Below are 18,865 nucleotides of genomic sequence, written 5' to 3'. Positions count from 1 at the left end.
GATATGCTAATACCAACCACATAGTGAGCTCGTGAGGAATGGAAAAAATCTCAAAAGTACCAGTACCTGCCCACAGGAAGCTATCATGAGATATTTGCTCCCTTCTGTCTTCGCGACCACCCACTCTGTTACTGCCCCACCACTCCCACAATTTTCATTATTCTCACTCTTCTCAAAAAACTTGCAGTTTATGACATAGCTCAGCAATAGACTCCTGACCTTATCACTAATAATAATTGTATCACTCCTACTGTCATAGCTGGTTTCAGCTCCCTAAGTGACATCAACCCCAATGCCAATGACCCAATGCTGTCGCTGATTGGTATGATGAAAAAAAAGTTATATATCTGGTGAATCCAACCTTGACAAACACAACATTGACTATAGTCAAACTCCTCAGCCTCCCAAGTCAGCCACTGTCATTTTCATAAAAACTCACAGGATTTTTGGTATGACAACTCTTTCTAATTGGATATGTTATTGCTTTGGGCTTAAGAATTCTATGCTAGAGAACTTGAAGGCAATCCTTGGTATTTGTTCTCTTTCTTCCCCCTCTAAGTCTAAGCTGCCCCAAGATTTAGACACTCCTTTCAGACGTTTTCATGAATTCACCCTATCATTTTTATGTTTGTTTGTTTTTCACTATACCTTCTTATTTTCAGGGGTGGGAAACATTTTTTCTGCCAAGGGCCATTTGGATATTCATAACATCATTTGAGGGCCATACAAAATTATCAACTTAAAAATTATGTTGCTATGAAAAATGCTCCCAGATTTATTGAATTTTGAGTCCCACCTTCAGTTGCCTTGGCAGGACCAGACCAAATGATACTACCTAAAGACCAGACACTCTCCCCTTGCTTTCCTCCTTTGGTACCTAGAACCTAAAATTGTTACACTAGTCTCTACTTTCAGAGCATTACACCCCATGTCTAAAAACTTGCAATCTCCTTGTAGCAAGTCAAGAATTCCTCCCCTGGCTTTCAAATTCCCTTGTAATCCAACACCTCATCTACTCAATTTGCCCCCATTATTCTCTAGCATGTCCTCTCTAACTTAGTAAATACATTCTTATTATTCTGATTACAGACTATACATATTCCCTTCTCTTGGCCTTTACCAAGAGAGTCCCCTAACCTGCATTTCTTTTCCCCTTTGTCTCTGCCTCATTTCCTATTCAATGCAACATAAGCTCACAAGCTCTTTGTCTGTTCACCACTATATCTCAATATATAGAAAATTTCCTGGCACATGATCAGCTTTCCGCCAGTGTTTGTGACTGTCCCTCAAAGCCCACTTCAAAGCTAATTCTTTTTTACATTTACACTGTTTTATTAAATTCTTGTACTACCCACATTCATCTTCATTTTCATTAGCTGATAATATGCTCTTGAAGATGAAATCTATGACTTGCATCATTTGCTTCTCGCAGAGTGTCTTGATAATGTGAGAAAGTAAATATTATGCTTTGGGGAAAGGCCTGTAATGACACAAGGATGATTCATAAAATTAATTGATCACTTACTATTTGCCAGGCACTATTCTAAGATCTGAGATGGTGGCCTAGATCAGTGGTCGGCAAACTGCGGCTCAGCAAACCGTGGCTCACGAGCCACATGTGGCTCTTTGGACCCTTGAGTGTGGCTCTTCCACAAAATACCAGCTCTTCCACAAAATACCGACTTCTGCGCATGGGCCACGAAGTTTCAATTGCACTGTACGTGCGCGCCCGCACATGGTATTTTGTGGAAGAGCCACACTGAAGGGGCCAAAGAGCCGCATGTGGCTTGTGAGCCGCGGTTTGCCGACCACTGGCCTAGATGAACTGGTTTCTGTATCTTCGCTGCCACTGGCTACTTATATGACCTCGCGTAGATAGACACATTCTCTGAGCTTCGGACAACTCCTTTATAAACTGAAAGGGTTTAACTAGGGTAGTTGTGATGTCTCTTCCAAATGTAAGATTATCTGAATTTTAAATATTTATTTATAGATAAGTAAATTCACTGTCTGAGTGGTGGTTCATAAATACTTGCTGACTAATGAATACTATAACCTTTACCCTTCCAAACTCATGATTGTGTATTTTCAGTTTCTTTTAATTTATTTGTTTTTATTGAATGTCTTTCTTAAGTACAGCATAGGGAATATAGCCAAGTCACTAGTTTGGGGGACAGATGACCTCTCATTGAGTTGTCCCAGCCTTGGTTTAATTCTTCAAAAGGATACTCTTTATTTAGCTTGAATTCTGGTTTGAAAAGAAGAGCATTGATGACCTTTAAGCACTTTTCTTCCCTGAGATCTTCAAAAGTAACTTAGCTAGTTTTATCTCACAGACCTTAAAAACACTCCTATGTCTTGAGATTGTAGCAAAAACGTATTGGCCAAGACATTTTTCATAGAGTCCTTCTCATGCCAGGCCCTTCCTTGAGCTGTCCTTGTGGCAAGCTGGCTCCCTGGCTCTGACACCAAAATGCTCACAAATGCCTTTACTCTTTGCCTATAACCAAATTGTGTTACCAGATGAGCTTTAAAGAGCTAATAATCTGATCTTCAGCTAATTAGTCTTTTGGACAACTTTAGAAAATTTATCTAAAGTAGGATACTGTGTATACTTTCAAAATCAGATATAAGATGACCACAAATTTTAAAATATTCCTTTTGAATTGGAAAACTAAAAAAATCAGAGCCACTAGTCTGAGATCTCTGTTAGCTTCTGGGGCTTGTTTAGATTCTGGGATAAACAAATGATTACTGTTGACCTCCTCCTTGAGAGGCCAGTCAGATTAGGAAATAAAGCTTACTCAAAGTCTGTTGTGTGTTGTTGTTTTTTACAGTCACAATATTCTTCTCTATGAAGACGGGCATGCTGTGGTGGCAGATTTTGGAGGTGAGATTTTTATGTATAATTCCTCAAATGATATCAGTTTCTTTCTTCCTTGCATAGCTTGTGCCTCGTATTGTGTGACAGACATTAGATTCCACCCTGACAACTGCATTTCTCTAAGTCATTCAAATTTCAATGATCCTGCTTTTTGTTAAGTATATAATTTATTTTCAGTTTCCCCCCTTGGCTATCCTCAGCTAAAATAAAGGAACTGAGAAGTTAAAGAAGGTAGAGGTTTCTTAGGGTTTCAACATTTTAGCTGTAATCTTCGACCCTGGTTTTAAGATATGTTCTTTGACCTGGATTTGTTTTGTTTCCCTCAGAATCAAGATTTCTACAGTCTCTGGATGAAGACAACATGACAAAACAACCTGGGGTTTGCTGCTGCTTGTGTTCCCTAAAATTGTGAAACAATTAAAATGTGTGCACTCAGCATGAGAGGAAGTGAGATTGAGAGTAGCTTTAAGTGGAAGAAATGCCATTGTCCCAGGGGCAGGATAATGTTTTGTGCTTTTATTTTCAGTAAGCCCTCAAAGAACCCATTTCAAGGCTGTCCCAGGAGAAAATAGATTATATATATATATATATATATATATATATATATATATATATATATTACATATATATGGAAAATGTTATGAATAAGATAATACAGAATTTGTTTCAAATGTAACTGATAAGTACATGGCAGGCAAGGATAATTGACTTTCATATTGAGATCTCCTTATTAAGTAGTATAGTTAAAACTTAATAGGTAATTCACTAGAAAATTTGTAGCTCATCAGCATCTATTGACAACTCATGTTCACTTTAACATTATAAGACAATAGGTGCCATAGCCAAGCATTAATGTTTAAGTAAAATAGTATAAGCTTTAACATCTGAAGCAAGTATCATGGTACTCAAAATGTCTACAATTAAATTCATCACCTGCCCCCTCCTTCATACTCCCAATCCCCCAAAAATGTACACTTCTCTTTTGGGAGTATCTGTGTTCTTTAGTTACCCAAGCTTGGGTTAATTTGTCATTCCTTCCTTTTCCTGCTTCCACTGACACATTACACAATCATTTTTCTGATTGTTTCTTTTGTTTTTTTTATGTTCATCGCAGTTTCTCATTTTCCACAGCCTCAGTTCAGGCCCTCAGCCTCTCTTTCCTGGATTATGGCAATAGGCTTCTAACTCAGTCCTCTCATCCAGCTCATTCTTTGCAAAATCAGCCAAGTGTTGTGTTTTAACTGTTTACCTCCTCCTGTAAACCATCAACAATGCCCACTTCCCACAGGCCAACATCCCAATTCCTTTGCCTGGAAGCCTCCTGCCCTTCCCAATCTGGCCCCAGACCCCTCTGTGACCTCCTGTCCCATGACAAGGTCTCTCAAATTCCCTGTGCTCCAGCACACACCCCACTTAACCGTCTTGCAGACACACCATTCACTTTCACATCCCTGTGACTCTGAAGTGCTCCCTGCATCCGCCCTGGCGGAAGTCTCCTTATCTTGCCAGGCCCAGGAAGTCACATTCATTTTAAGTACCTTTCCTTCCATAACCTGCCCACCTTTCCGCCTCCTCTCCATACACTTTTCTCTCTGAGCCTTTGTGGCATTTTGCAATGCTGGTTTGTACTCCTACTCATTCAACAAACATTTATTGAGGGCCTACCAGGTGCCAGGCCTTGGGCAAAGGGCCAGGAATGAAAAATGTGGGTAAAAGCCTCGTCCTTGATCTCAAAGAGCTCATTTTCTAGTGAGGAGAATGGGAATTTAAAGCAGGGTGGAGGTTCAGGGATATGATGTGATGGGAGCTCAGGTGGGATGGGTAGATGTAAACCAGATGTGTAAGAAACAGGAGGGGGTGTCAGGCAGAGTCAACAATAACATGAGCAAATACATAAGGGAGGATGAGAAATATCAGACTTCCTGGGGGAACTTCATAAGCTTGGCACTGTTGGCAGGTACTGTGTGAGGAAGAAAAAGTGAGAGATGAGTTAGAGAAAAAGGCAGGAAAAACATCATGGACCATATTGTATCCAAGTAGGATTATACATGTTGGTTTCCCCAGTTAGGTTTCATTCATATGTTCAGTAAATATTTATGAAGCACCTTCTAAGTGTCAGACATTCATTTAGGAACTGGGGATATTAGAGCAGACAAAATAAAGTTCTTGTTCCTACTAGAAAAAGATAGACTCTGAACAAGTTAACAAAATAAGTGGTGATAAGTGTCATGAAGGAAAAACAAAGCAGATGTATGAAAGGAAAGTGATGGGGGTGCCTTTTAGATAGGATGATAAGGAAAGATAACATCCCATAAGAGAACTGATGTGTGAGTTGTCCATGTAGGGGAAAGAGCAGTGCAGACAGGGGAAACAGGAAGTGCAAAGGCCCTGAGGCAGGAGAGTTCTGTGTATGCTCAAGGCCAGAGTGACTGGAGTGAAGGAAGCAAGGGAAATGGTAGGGTATCAGGATGGTGTGAAAAGTGTGTCCTCTTTTGATAGGACACAAAGACCTCATCTGGTACCTGGAACATAGAGATAGCTAAACAGTGGTTCTCATCCCAGGTTGCACATTTAAATCACTTTGGAAACTTTTTTAATGTATACTATTTAAATTCAGTCCCCAGAAATTCTGATTTTATTGGCCTAGTATTGAGTCTTTGTACCTGTATCCTTTAAAAGTTCCCTCAGGTGAGTCTAAAATGAGGCCAGTTGAGATTCTCTGACTAAACAAACTTTCATTGAATGGAATTGAATTGCATTTCACCAACAGTGAGTTACATCCTTTTATTGTGGTAGCAGCGTGTAGTCTTTAAGCACAGCACTACTCTAAGTTTATTGTGAAGACTATTTTGTTTCTTACCAGTTATATGGCCTTATGTAAGTTTGCTGATTCCTCTATTACCTGCCTATGAAAAATCGGCCATACTGTATGCCTACTCCCACTTAGGCAATGTTGTGACACAACGCATAATCTCCTGTATAAAAGGAGGCTATTTGGAATTTGAAAGCTCGTGTGGAGGAATAGCATGTGAGGACCATAATCGGAATAAAGATGTTCTTGGAAAGCTATAATTATGCATGATTTCAAAATAAGATAGACACTTCAAAAGAATTACCAGCAGCCAGCACTACACACAGAATTTCAGTAAAAATTCTGGTTTCCTTCCATGGAAATACAAAGAAAGAAGGTGTTTGGCGAAGTTCATTGCTATGATTATGGAGCCAAGGGGTTTTAGAGCTGAAGGGCTTTTTTCCTCCTATTATGCCCCCGAGGAATCTAAATTCCTGAAAGCATGAGAGACTTGCCCAGAGTGCCCCAAATAGTGGCAGAGCCAAATCTAGAAGATGCATCTTCTAACTCAAAATCTAGAGCTGTTGCCTAAGCCACAAATAAACCAAATTTATGCATTTGCATTTCAGAATGGAAAGATATCTAAAACTGAAAACCACATAATTGCAAGAGAAAAGAATGTAAATAATGCCATCTAAACATGAGGATAGAGTTTTGTGCAGAGAAACTGACTTGTAACATATCATGGGCTTTCTTTCTGGGCTATTGCACAAGCAGCATTCAGAAATAACATGTCTGGGCCAACAAAGGAGGTAAGACAGACCTGATCCTGCCCATGAGAAATCTACTTCATAGTCTATTCTGGGCACTCCCCAGAGGCCTCTTCTCTCCTTAGTCATGAGGGTACTATTTATGGGCCTCATTTAGTGATTTCCTAAATTATAACCTACAAATCTAAAGGAGGGACGGTGCCTCCCACAGTGTGTAGATTCACTTTGAGGGAAATATAGATTTCCTGGATGAACATCAAGGCTTGCCATTCAGAAACTTACAAGGCTTCTGGGGGAAAGATGATCAAAGATAAACAAAAACAACAAAAGCTCTGCTGTTGATCATCACTTAATAAGAAACGGGGAAACTCGATGATTCCTATTGTTGCAATATTTTTGGAAAAATTATGGATTTCATGATCTTCCAATGATTAAAAAAAATGTCTTTTGAAAAACGGAACAGTAAACACATTATTTATTGGACAAATTGAGTGTAGCACAGTGTCAAGGTTATTTTACGTTTTTGTCTTTTGAGAATATTGGGAAAACACTTAACAAGCAAGTCCTCACTAAGAAGAACACTGTTCTACAGTGGAAGAACTAGACACACGGTGCGTAAGTGACCTGTGGATGTTTCTCCACGCACAGAACCTCCGCTGGATGGCTCCTGAGGTCTTCACGCAGTGCACACGCTACACCATCAAGGCTGATGTCTTCAGCTACGCTCTGTGTCTGTGGGAACTTCTCACCGGCGAAATTCCATTTGCTCATCTCAAGCCAGGTAAGCCAGGCTGCAATGAAAGTTTCTCTTGTTTTCCTTAGTTCCATGCACTTTTACAATCTCAAGAAACACTTTTTTTCCCTAAAAAAAAAAAAATGAGTATTCTTGGTGGGTTGTCAAGGTGAGAGGTAAATAAACAATCTCAAATTGTTTTAAGATGTATGCCCAATCCAAAAAACATAATGACCTAATTCTGTGATTTTAGATATGGGCACACAAAAGTGTAGGTATATTTTATTAACGTTCAGTGCTTCAATTTACCTGTTGTTAATAAAACAAGCAAATGACGATGGCCATGTGACATGTAGGTACAAATAAGTGGACAGTGCAATCCTTATCTTTTGATATTAGATTTCAAAAGTGCCTTTTTAGTGTGTATGGAGGGGTGAGCTGAAAGTAGCAACACGTAAAAATAACCTGTCAAGAAGAGAATTACTTTTCCTAACAATTTTGTGTTACATATATGGATACATTCCAAAAATGGGGCTTTGTGGGTGAGCCTAATATTGTTGATAATATACTATGTCCATGGAGGTGGGGGAGGTAGGGAATTTAATTACAGGATTTGAGGTTTAAAGTAAATTTCATTTGCATCTGTCTCGCCACTGTATCTGGAAGTCTTTCAGGTCTTGTCACAGTGTTTACTTACTGTGCCCACCATTATGCTGAAAGTACTTAAGGACTTTGCATCCCCCAAAACCAAGCATGCATGAAAAGTTGTTTTCAAATTAAATCATAAATACATTTTAAATAAGTTATATCATAAGTGCCTAGTGGCCAGCCTATCACCATATATCAGAAGAATAAAGTCAAAAGTGATCTTAGGGAAAGACAAATCTTACAAACGTGTATACTCATGAGTTAAAGTCTTAACCAGAATCACAATAATGATTAGCACTTATGTACAGAGCAAAAGCCACATTTTATATTTTCTTTTCAAGGTATCTTTCCCCTTAATACCATATGTTCTTTCACTACATTCTGCATAGTGTCTAATGGAGAGCTTTTCACAGATTATGTGGTCTGTACATAGGTATTGAGTACAATGATTATTTAATTGTCCTTATCTCTCTATATATACTTTTTCATGGTTCCAAATGATGGTATTTACCATTATTATAGTGTGGATGTAAGAACTCTATTTTGAATTAAACCAACATTGCCATTAGTAATGTCTTGCTCTGACTTGCTGCTATCTCTTTACCCTTAGAATTTTCATTCTGATCAAGACCAGCAGCTATAGTAAAAAAAACAAAACACTTATTCTAAAGAATCCAGTAATGCTAGACATATTGTGGCATTTTTCATAAGAAAGAGATACATCTTCCTCTCTCTCATATTCTTTGGCATTTCATTCATATACTCATGTTGATTTTATATCCTAAGTACATCTAAATTTATTCACTACTTACCCCATCCACTACCATCTTAGCTCAAGCCACCATTTTTATCATTTATACTGTGATAATCTTTTTTAAAAACAAAGTTTATTAAAGTATAATTTATATACAGTAAATTTTATCATTTTAAGATGACAGTTAAATGAGTTTTAATAAATATATACAGTTGTATATCCACAAATACGATCACAAGATAGTGCATTTCTATCACTTCAGAAAGTTCCCCAGTGCCTCTTTGGAGTTAATCCACTTTTCCCACCTCCAGTCCCTGCCAACCACTAAACTCATTTCTGTGCCTATAGGTTTACAGTTTCCAGAATGCCATATAAATGGAATTATGTGGTTGCACTGATCAGTAATTAATTCTTTTTTATTCCTGTGTGATATTCCATTGTGTTTATTCATTGACAAGTTGATGATAATTTGAGTTATTCTCACTTTGGGGATATTATTAATAAAACTAGAGGCTGTCTTCAAATTAAATCATATACATTTTAAATAAATTATATTTTAAGTGCCTAGTGGCCAGCCTATCATAAAATTCGTGCATGGGGCCTGTATCCACTCCAAACAGGGACCCCTTGGGGGATGTCTGACCCTGTGGGATTGGGCCTAAACCCGCGGTCGGACACCCCTCTCACAATTTGGGACTGCTGGCTCCTAACCACTCACCTGCCTGCCTGCCTGATCACCCCTTACTCTCTGCCTGCCTGCCTGATTGCTCCTAACTGCCCTCCCTTGCTGGCCTGTTCTCACCCCAAACTGCCCTCCCCTGTTGTCCTGATCTCGCCCCCTACTCCCCTCCCCTGCCAGCCTGATCTCACCCCCAATGGCCCTCCCCTGCTAGCCTGATCTTGCCCCTAACTGCCCTCCCCTGCTGGTCTGAACTCACCCCCAACTGCCCTTCCCTGCTGGCCTGATCGCCCCTAACTACCTCTGCCTGCCTGATCATCCCTAACTGCCCTCCCCTGCTGGCCAACTTGGTTCTGATTGGTCAGTTTCTATGCCAGTCAGCGTCAAAAGCTCTGCCTCCTAGGCATCCATTAGCTCCTTACATTCACCCATACTTGGTTCTGATTGGTCAGTTTCTATGCCAGTCAGTGTCTCTGTGCCTATCAACGGGGCCAGATCAGAAGGGTGGGCTGATCAGCAGCCCTGGTGGAGGCCTGGAAAAAAATGGAGGCATGGCTGTTGGTCAGGCCAGGAGAGAAAGAGAGGCAAGTTCTGATCAATGGCTGCCACAGAGGCTACGGATCAGACCCTGCCTCTCTCTCTGCAGGCCTCTCTCAGGGCCTGATCTGCAGCCCCCTAGGCAGTCAGTTGCTGGGTTGGGGTGCCCACAGCAGCCCCAGTCAGTGCTGGGCTGCCATAGCAATCCAACACTGACTTCCAGTCTGGTCAAGCCTTCGGTCGTTAGGACCCTGGTTCTTTATTATATAGATTTCTAAAACCACTCAAGTTGCCGAAACCGGTTTGGCTCAGTGGATAGAGCGTCGGCCTGCGGACTGAAAGGTCCCAGGTTCGATTCCGGTCAAGGGCATGTACCTGGGTTGCGGGCATATCCCCCGTAGGAGATGTGCAGGAGGCAGCTGATCAATGTTTCTCTCTCATTGATGTTTCTAACTCTCTATCTCTCTCCCTTCCTCTCTGTAAAAAATCAATAAAATATATTTTTAAAAAAATATATAAAACCACTCAAGTCTTTGTATGGATGTTTCATTACTCTTAGGTAAATACATGAGATGGATTACTAGATCTTATGGTAAGAGTTTTTCCAATCGTGTTTGTGCCATTATGGATTCCTACCAGCAGTATATGAGAATCTCAGCTGCTCCATATCCTTGCCAGCACTTTTTAATTATTAAGATAAAATATTTGTCACTAGAGTAAGTGTATAATGCTATATCATTGTGGTATTGTTTTATATTTCTCTAATAACTCATGATGTTGATAATATTTTCATCATGTGTTTATTTGCTGTTCACATCTCTTTCTTCAGTAAAGGGTTTGTTCAAATTGCCTTATTATTTAGCTGTAAGGGTTCTTAGGTTCTAGGTAGAACTCTTTCATCTACTATGTTTTTTGCAAGTATTTTTCTCTAGTTAGTGGCTTACCTCCCTATTTTCTTAGCAATATCTTTTAAATAGCAGAATTTTTTAATTTCAATAAAATCTACTTAATCAATAATTAAGTCAAATTTTTTGTGTATCCTAACAACATATTCCTGTCTCACCAATGGGCACAAAGATTTCTTCTTATGTTTTGTTACAGAAAACTTATAGGTTTAAGTTTTATATTCGCAAGATTGAGGTCCTTTTTAAAAAATTGTACAAGGTATTGGTTGAGTTTGTTATTCTTTTGTTAATTACTGGTGTTTTTTTTATATACATTTCCAATTTTCAGCATGATTAGTTGAAAAAACTATCTCCATTAAGTATGTTTGGTACCTTTTTTAAAATCAATTGACCAGATCTATGTGTATGTATTTCTGGACTCTTCTGTTCCACTACCAGACTATTGATAGACTATAGTAAGTCTTAAAATGAAATATGAACCCTCCAACTTTGTTCTTCTTTGTTAAAATTGCTTTGGGTGCATGGGGTCTTCCAAATGATAAACATGGTGTATCTCTCCATTCATTGGGTCTTCTTTAACTTCTGTCATCAGTGTGTTTTAGTTTTTATCATACAAACCTTGCACACATTTTTAGACCTACTTCTAAGTATTTTGTTTCTTGATGCTATTTTTTGTTAAATTTCAATGTCCAATGGTTCTTTTATAGTATAGAGATATAATTAAAATTTTTAAATAACAACCTAGTACCCTGCAAAGTTGCTAAATTAACTTATCAGTTCAAGTAGTGTTTTTCTACATTCTTTATGGATTTCCACATAGAAGATTAGGTCACTTGTGAATAAAGAAAATTTTATTTATTTCTTCCATGTGTCTTTTATATCTTCTTCTTGCCTCTCTCACAAGGCAAGGACCCTCAGTATAACACTGAACAAAGTGGTGAGATATATAACTCAAATCTACCTACTTCTTGAAGTTTTATCCACCACCACCCTGGTTTAAACTGCCATCTTGGTCACTTAAATTACTGCAATAGCTATTGACTGTTCCCCTTTTATTCTTGTCCCCCCTTCCTCTTTAGTCCCTATGCCTACACTGGAATGATAGTTTAAAAACAGACTTGATGATGTCACTATTTTTTAAAGTTATTCTATGACTTCCCATGTTCTTAGGATTAAATCTCAAGATTCTTAATATGCCCTGCAAGACCCTAACCTTGCTTGTATCATTTAACTTCCCCAACTCCAGTGGCTCTTGCCTTCTCTTGGTGCCTTCAATATGTTGCCCTTTTGCAGCTTCTTTAATAATTCAGTTAATGATGACACCACAAAGATTGCTTTGAGGGTTAAATGAGATGATGCTTGTGACTGAACTTTGTCAATTGAAAACTCTGCAAATGTAAGATGAAAGATAAGGGCAAAGGCTAATACAGGGTTCAGGCTTCCTAGGATTCTATACTTGGGTGGAACTCATTCTCCAAGAAGCCCATACAGGCACTGCAAGTCGCCTTGGCTCTTCTCTTTCCCTATTTTTTTCCTTCCTTCCTCCCTCCCTTTCTTCTTTCCTTTTTTCATCCCCCCGCCCCCCCCCCACACACACACTTTGCTTATTTTCAGTCTCACTTTCTAAATATGTCAAATCTATTCACTTACCACCCTCTTTACTGCCACTTTCTATTTCACATGCAGATTACTGCACAGTATCATACGCGGTATCCTTGTCTCCAGTTTTGCTCAGCATTTTTTCCTCACCAACTGCCATTCTATAACTAGATTTAGCTTTCTAAAAACTCAAATTTGATCATCTGGCTTCCCTTACTTAAAATCTCTAATGTTTTTTCTTTGCTCTTAAGATAAAAACAAAATTCCTAAAAACAATCCACATAATTATGACCCTGCTTTTCTCCCGCATCTCCCTGCTGCCACTTGCAGCCTCTCATCTATGTTCCAGCCACATTTCTATTTCATTTCCCCAACATGCCCCATTTCCTCTCACGTCCATGTCATTTGTCAGAGATACTCTGCCCCTCTTTTCATCATACTAACTCCAATTTACTTTAGGTCTTCAATATTACTTCTTCCAAAAACATCTTCCTTAGTTCTTCAATATTGACTTAAGCTCAGTCTCCTCCCTGCCCTAAGTCATCATAGTATTTACATTTCACTCATACGGTTTTGTTGTTTTCTCTACTCTTTATTATACTTTGCAAATTAAAAAATGAATATTTCAAAGAGATGGAGATTCCCTCTCTCGTGTACCCATAGAAACATTTATTGTTTTTGGAGGAGAATATTACATAATAGAACAGTTAAAAGTCTTGCCTAAGAATAACTGGATTCCAATATCCCAGATATTAGAATTTATAGTACGTTATTAGAAAGAGAGTGCGCCTATGATAGATGCTGCATTTTTAAAAGTGGGACAGTGGCCATGCATCAAGAAACGAGACTGTTAATATCATTGCAGTGGTTAGGCAATCTAGCATATGTTTAGCAATAAATCATGTGAAGCATCACATTCAGTATAAGCTGCATATTAGCCATTTACCATGAGGAACAAATCCATGACTACAATGTGGGACAGCATTATCAATTACAGTAATAGCAACATTACACATGGCTCACCCTCCTGGATATGGCAGAATCCTATCTCCTGGGAGAAATATAAAAGTAGGGCACAAATATTAGCATTGACTCTTCTGCAGGTAATGGGTATGCATTCAGAAAGACTTGTATTCAGGGTCTCTTTTACATAGTACATTTTTAACTTAACCTTATAATTCCAGGTTTCAAAATAACTATGCCCACAGGGCCAGCAGAAGCAGGCAAGTGTTCTACCCAGCACAGTGTGATGAACAGGAAATCACATGCTCTGACGCAATGGGGCAGGGGCTCACAACTCCAGCCAAATAGCACCATGAAGGAACATAGGGTGCCTGCTCACTGTTACCATATCAACTAATTTCTATGTATTTGTTTAAAAATTTAAAGATGTTAGAATGTTGGCCATTAACTCAATTCTTAAGGAATTTTCCAGGCTAACAGTGTATGGGCTACAGAACATTTGCATAATGTGTAAGAGCATGAATCTTGTGACATCATGTAAGCTACTTACACAAGCTGTAGTTCAGTACTTCAGTTTCTTTCTTTTTAAAGTGGTGATAATAATGAGACCTACCTCAAAGGGTTTGGATGGTGGCTGGCATTAGTAAACACTCAATAAATAAGTATTAGCTGTTATTATTATTGTCTTTAGGTGATCATTAAGTGCTCCTCTGGCCAAGAATGGTGCTAGAATAAGAGGAGAACAAAAAGGAATAGGGTTTGCCAGGCCCTCATAGGACAGAGAAGGCCCAACTATACTGAAGCACTGTGTGCTTATGATGCTCCCACGAGGGTCTCCTGCCCAGACTGGTGGTGGCAAAAGGATATCAGGGAAGGATTCTTAGAGCAGCTGATACCTGAACTCCATCTTTAAAAGATGAGTCCGAATTCAATAGGTAAAGAGTGGGGAGACAGAGAAGGTGTCCCAGCAGCAAACAGCATGAACGAGGTGCAGAGGTAGGAGAGAGCCACCAACACAGTCAAGCCTCAGTTCTCCAACGTCTCCCATCTTGAACAATTCAGTTCTGGACTAAGTTGTTCACAGGAAAGATGTCCTGGTTGTGGAACAAAATTTAGGTTCTCTTTCTGACAACCCCTTCATGCTGATACATCAGCTTGACAAAAAGCATCCCTCAAGCAACACAGGACAGAATGTGAGTCCGTTTACCACTAACCCTCCTGTGTTTAACATCACAGGAAATTGTGCTGTGAATATTTTTGTGGGTTTGTTTGTTCGTTCGTTTTTGTTTTGTTTGTTTGTTTGTTTTTGCTTTAGTTGCTGGTGAAATGGATGACTAGCACAATTTTAAAACATAAAGAGGCCAGCAAGAGTGCTGATGTTGCTAGGGTTGTGAAAGAAACAATGATCACAGGCAGTTGAAGAGTTAAAAAAACAACTGTTGTTGATTTGGATAAAGGAAAAGCAATTAGCCAGTGACAACATTCCTGAGACAGTGATATGTGAACAAGCCAGATGCTGTACACTGACCTCCTGAAAGACACCCCTGAACCCAGCGCTGAAAGTGATTCCTTTAATGCTAGTAGGGGTGGCTCATAAATTTAAGAAAAGAAGTATTTGTTTATAGATTAAACAGTAGAGTAAACATGTACTGTATATAAGAAAGGTTAAAACATGAATCATTAGGGGATCTAGAACATTCATTCCATTTACAGTATTTCTAACGGGAAAAAAATGATTCATTTTTTTTAATAAATCACTTCTTGAACGGCCTTCCAGAATGAATTAAGTTTGAGAAAAAAGGTTCCACTGTAATACAACAGGGATGAATCAGAGACTAAAAGGGGATCAGGAGCAAGACATGCTGTAAATGTAAAACTAGAGCCAGGCGGCGAAAGGGCCTTGTGTGTCAACAGAGAAAGACACTGTAGGATTTTAAGTAGGGTAATAGTGCCATTATATTATTATTTTTAAAATGCTACAAAGCAAAAGCTGGATTGGAGAGATTCAAAGCATACGCAAGGAAATCAAGTAATAAAGAAGAGGATGTATAAAACCTTAACTAGAGTAGTGGCTTCGGAAGAGAAAGGAGAGGTTGGCTTCAGAAGACTTTAATAAGACTTGCTGATAGATTGAGGTGGGAGCACATTGGGGGAGGGGAGATGGAAGAGGTCGAAGATGACTTACAGATTTCTGGCTTAGCCAGCAGGAGCATGACGAATATAGGAAGAGAGCAAATTTGTGAGAGAAATGATTAGATTAGAAGGAGAAGGAGCCAATGTCTGAAGCCAAGCAGAGAGGAAAGAACCAGGCAAAATAAAAAAGGAGCTGGTATGACCTGGCAAACAAGAACTGTCTTGGATACTCATCAGAGAAAGAAACCAACACCTGCCTCTCCAATTTGATTTCTCCCCTGGGCCTGTCACCCCTGATATGTCATGAAAAACTAAAGAAGAAATCTGGGATGAATTAATCCATCAATATAAATTGTATCCAATCCATTTTCTTCTAACCAGGTAACCAATTTTGCAGATCACTTTCAGATTAGAGTTTGGGGCCAAAGAAGAGAGCCTCTCGTTTTCCTTTTGTTTTCCTGTGTGATGCCAGCTGGTTCATGAGGAGACTCAACTCTGTGCCCTGGGATTCCTTAATGCCAGGCTCTAAGTCTGCAGTGTGACAGCAAATTAAGAACATCTGCCAATTTATTCTAGCCAGATTTGGGTGAGACTTCATATTGAGACTTTAACTCAGAGTTGCAAACTGCAGTCCGGGAACCAAATATGGCTTGCAGACATTTTTATGTTTCACATATGGCTTTAAAAAATACGAATTGAAGTACATTTAGAGACGCAGTTATATCATAGGTCTCATATTTATAGCCATTTGCTACCCATGCTTAAATATTTGATGATTATGTTCTTCTCCATATATGATTCGGATCCTAAAACATCCTACATATAATAACCTCAAAAGGCATAAGCACACGGATGATGTGGACTGTGTGTTGTCATGTTATAGGAAAATGGGAGTGAGCTAAGTTCTGAAATCGTATGTTTGCTGCGCTAACCCTTATCAGTTTTTCCCTGAGAAGAGCGGAGCCAGCCAATAACTACACAGATCAAATCGGTCCAACGGATGGTGATATTTCTATGAATATAGCTGATATTAACATTCCAATACTTCATTACACTGACAAAGATTGCAATGAGAACAGACAATGGTGCAAATTAATCTATTCTTCTGACAGTCTGTAATGAGAATGGGATGTGGTTTAAAAAATTAAGCCATTCTTAGTACAATCTCAAGATTGCAATCTCATGGTCTCTCTCAGATGCTCTACGCTCTGGTGATACATCATTGAAAACTGTCAGTTCAACAAAGAATGTCTTCGCTCTTGCTGAGACGGTAGAATGCCTGTGCTTTGTTTCACCACACCCTGCCCATTAAAAACAATGAAGCTAAGAACACACGTACACACAATCCAAATTGGAAAAAACAACAACATTCTGGCAATTTTCTCTTAGTCAAAACTTGGAAACAAAACGTGGTACTTTATTGCTCTCCTTTTTAAAATGTGCATGCCTAGATTTCCTCTTATAAAACATATGAGAATAAGAGAATGATTACTTTAGGGATTCAAAATCTAGTACCAATTTATCCATAAGCAATGCATAGCTAATTAAGTTCATCATGAAGAGCTGCATAGTCATCCTCTCCACAATGGCCGTGGTTTATAGCCTTGTAATTCACAGTAACACAATGCAATGTTTTACTTGGTGTTCGTGCCCAAAGAAAACCCCAAAAGGAACTAAGATTTCTGGTCTAGACGGGACAGAAAACATACAACAATTCTCTAGGCTCAGGATAAAAGGAATCAGAAAGACCCTTGGTGATGTAGGTAATAATTATAGCAACAACAGCAGCTAACCCTATGTGGGACCGACAATGTGTCAGATGCTTTATGTATTCTGTCTCTTCTAATTCCAAGGGTATCCTGTGGTTTGGATCCTATTTGGGTAAGATATATGCTCAGTGTCACATGCTAGTAAGAGGTAGAGCCAAAATTTAAGCGTATGGCTCCCTGTCCCCAAAGCCTATGGTTGTCACCATTACACTATGTTCTAACTGCTCTCTAGAAGTTAAGACTCACAGAAGCAAATTAGCTTAATTAGGATCTTCCAGAGAGTTCAAAGTAAAGCCAGACTGGAAATTAAGCCTCCACATTTTCTTGTTAAGGGCATTTCTTAACAGTCATACTGCTTCAGTTTATGGAAGCCCCTCCTCCCAAAGGCTTTGAACAAAAGATAGTATTATGAAATAAATATGCTGCCAGATCTCAACAACTGACCTAATTATATTGTAAGTTGATATTAAACTAAACATTATATTCATTCTGCAATGTTTCTTGGTGGATAGGAATTATTCTCGGTCCTAAAAACATAATAATGAGCAAGATATTAATTGGCATTAATCCTTCATCTTCACTTGTTTGTACAAATACTGTTTCCTGACTTCTATTTACCATGATTTATGTTATTTTCAGTGAACCCTTATTTTGAACTATCGCATTTATTGATTCATTCAGTGCATATCTATTGAATGCCTTGTAATTGCCTAGCACTGTGCTGAGCACAGGAAATACCATGGTGAAAACACACAGTCACTGACCTCAAGAAACTTGTGATGTATTTGCAGAGGCAAACAAGTGAAGAGGTGATGCAGTGTAAAGCATTATGTGCCATTGCAGTATTGGGTGCTGTGGCAGGGCACAGGAAGGATACCCATAGTTTAGAGATCATCTAAACTATGACCTAAGTGACAGTAGATGTAATGCAAGAAAAGAGGGAAGGGAAGAGGACTCCAGGAAAAAGAAATCACATTTCACAAGGAAACCATGAAAAACAGAGGAAAAATCCAGTAGCTCATTTCTTCATTAATTAAGCATCTATTTACCATATTTTATTGAAAATTGTAACACTTTATTTTTTTCTTAGCCTACCATCATTCACATAGAATGTTCAATACATTTTTTCACATGAATAAATGAATGAAGGTTATCACATGTTGTGCTTAATGCCTGGTCTCTTCTTCACTGGCCTCCTTTGAGAGACAACCCTGGCAATCTCCATTCATAGCTTTGCTTTTCTTGATAATGTTTTGATTTAAAAAATAATGAAGCACTGGAATCCACAGATCAAGAGCAGTGCTGTGTAAACCCTGGAGGCTGACTCACAACATTGTGTTTAATTCAACCGCTTTGGGGATAATGGGAGTGAGAGACAATGATGCTCTAGAATTGTGTTGTCTGATATGGACATCATCAGACACACATGGCTATTTCAATTTATATTAATCAAAATTAAATTAAATTAAAATGTCAGCTTCTCAGTTACACTAGCCATATTTTTATGTGCCTAATAGCCACATGCTATTGTGAATGGCGCAGAGTAACATTTTCATCATTGCAAAACGTTCTATTCAACAGCCCTACTCTAGAAGCTAGATGGTAAGCTTTACTAAACTATTGATAATTATTTCAGGGTAGTGCTGATGAAAGAATAGGTGCTCAATACAAAGTTATTGATATTCTTAATGTAGCCTTAT

At 38.8% G+C, this 18,865-nt stretch overlaps 1 protein-coding gene across 1 annotated transcript in view; it reads left to right on the top strand.

Annotated features, from left to right (window-relative positions):
- The window catches only part of LOC308517138 (serine/threonine-protein kinase TNNI3K), a 283,922-nt gene that overhangs the window by 187,137 nt on the left and 77,920 nt on the right, over window positions 1-18,865 (top strand). The window contains exons 18-20 of the mRNA XM_081088195.1: window positions 2,838-2,890; window positions 3,211-3,263; window positions 7,094-7,226. Of these exons, the coding sequence (XP_080944321.1) occupies window positions 2,838-2,890; window positions 3,211-3,263; window positions 7,094-7,226 (239 nt within the window). The remainder of the gene's footprint in view (window positions 1-2,837; window positions 2,891-3,210; window positions 3,264-7,093; window positions 7,227-18,865) is intronic.

The sequence above is a fragment of the Myotis nattereri genome, assembly GCF_964212035.1.
Source record: "Myotis nattereri genome assembly, chromosome: 3".
Lineage (NCBI taxonomy): Eukaryota > Metazoa > Chordata > Mammalia > Chiroptera > Vespertilionidae > Myotis > Myotis nattereri.
Note: the sequence above shows the minus strand (reverse complement) of the source record. Positions and strands in the feature narration are given on the sequence as shown.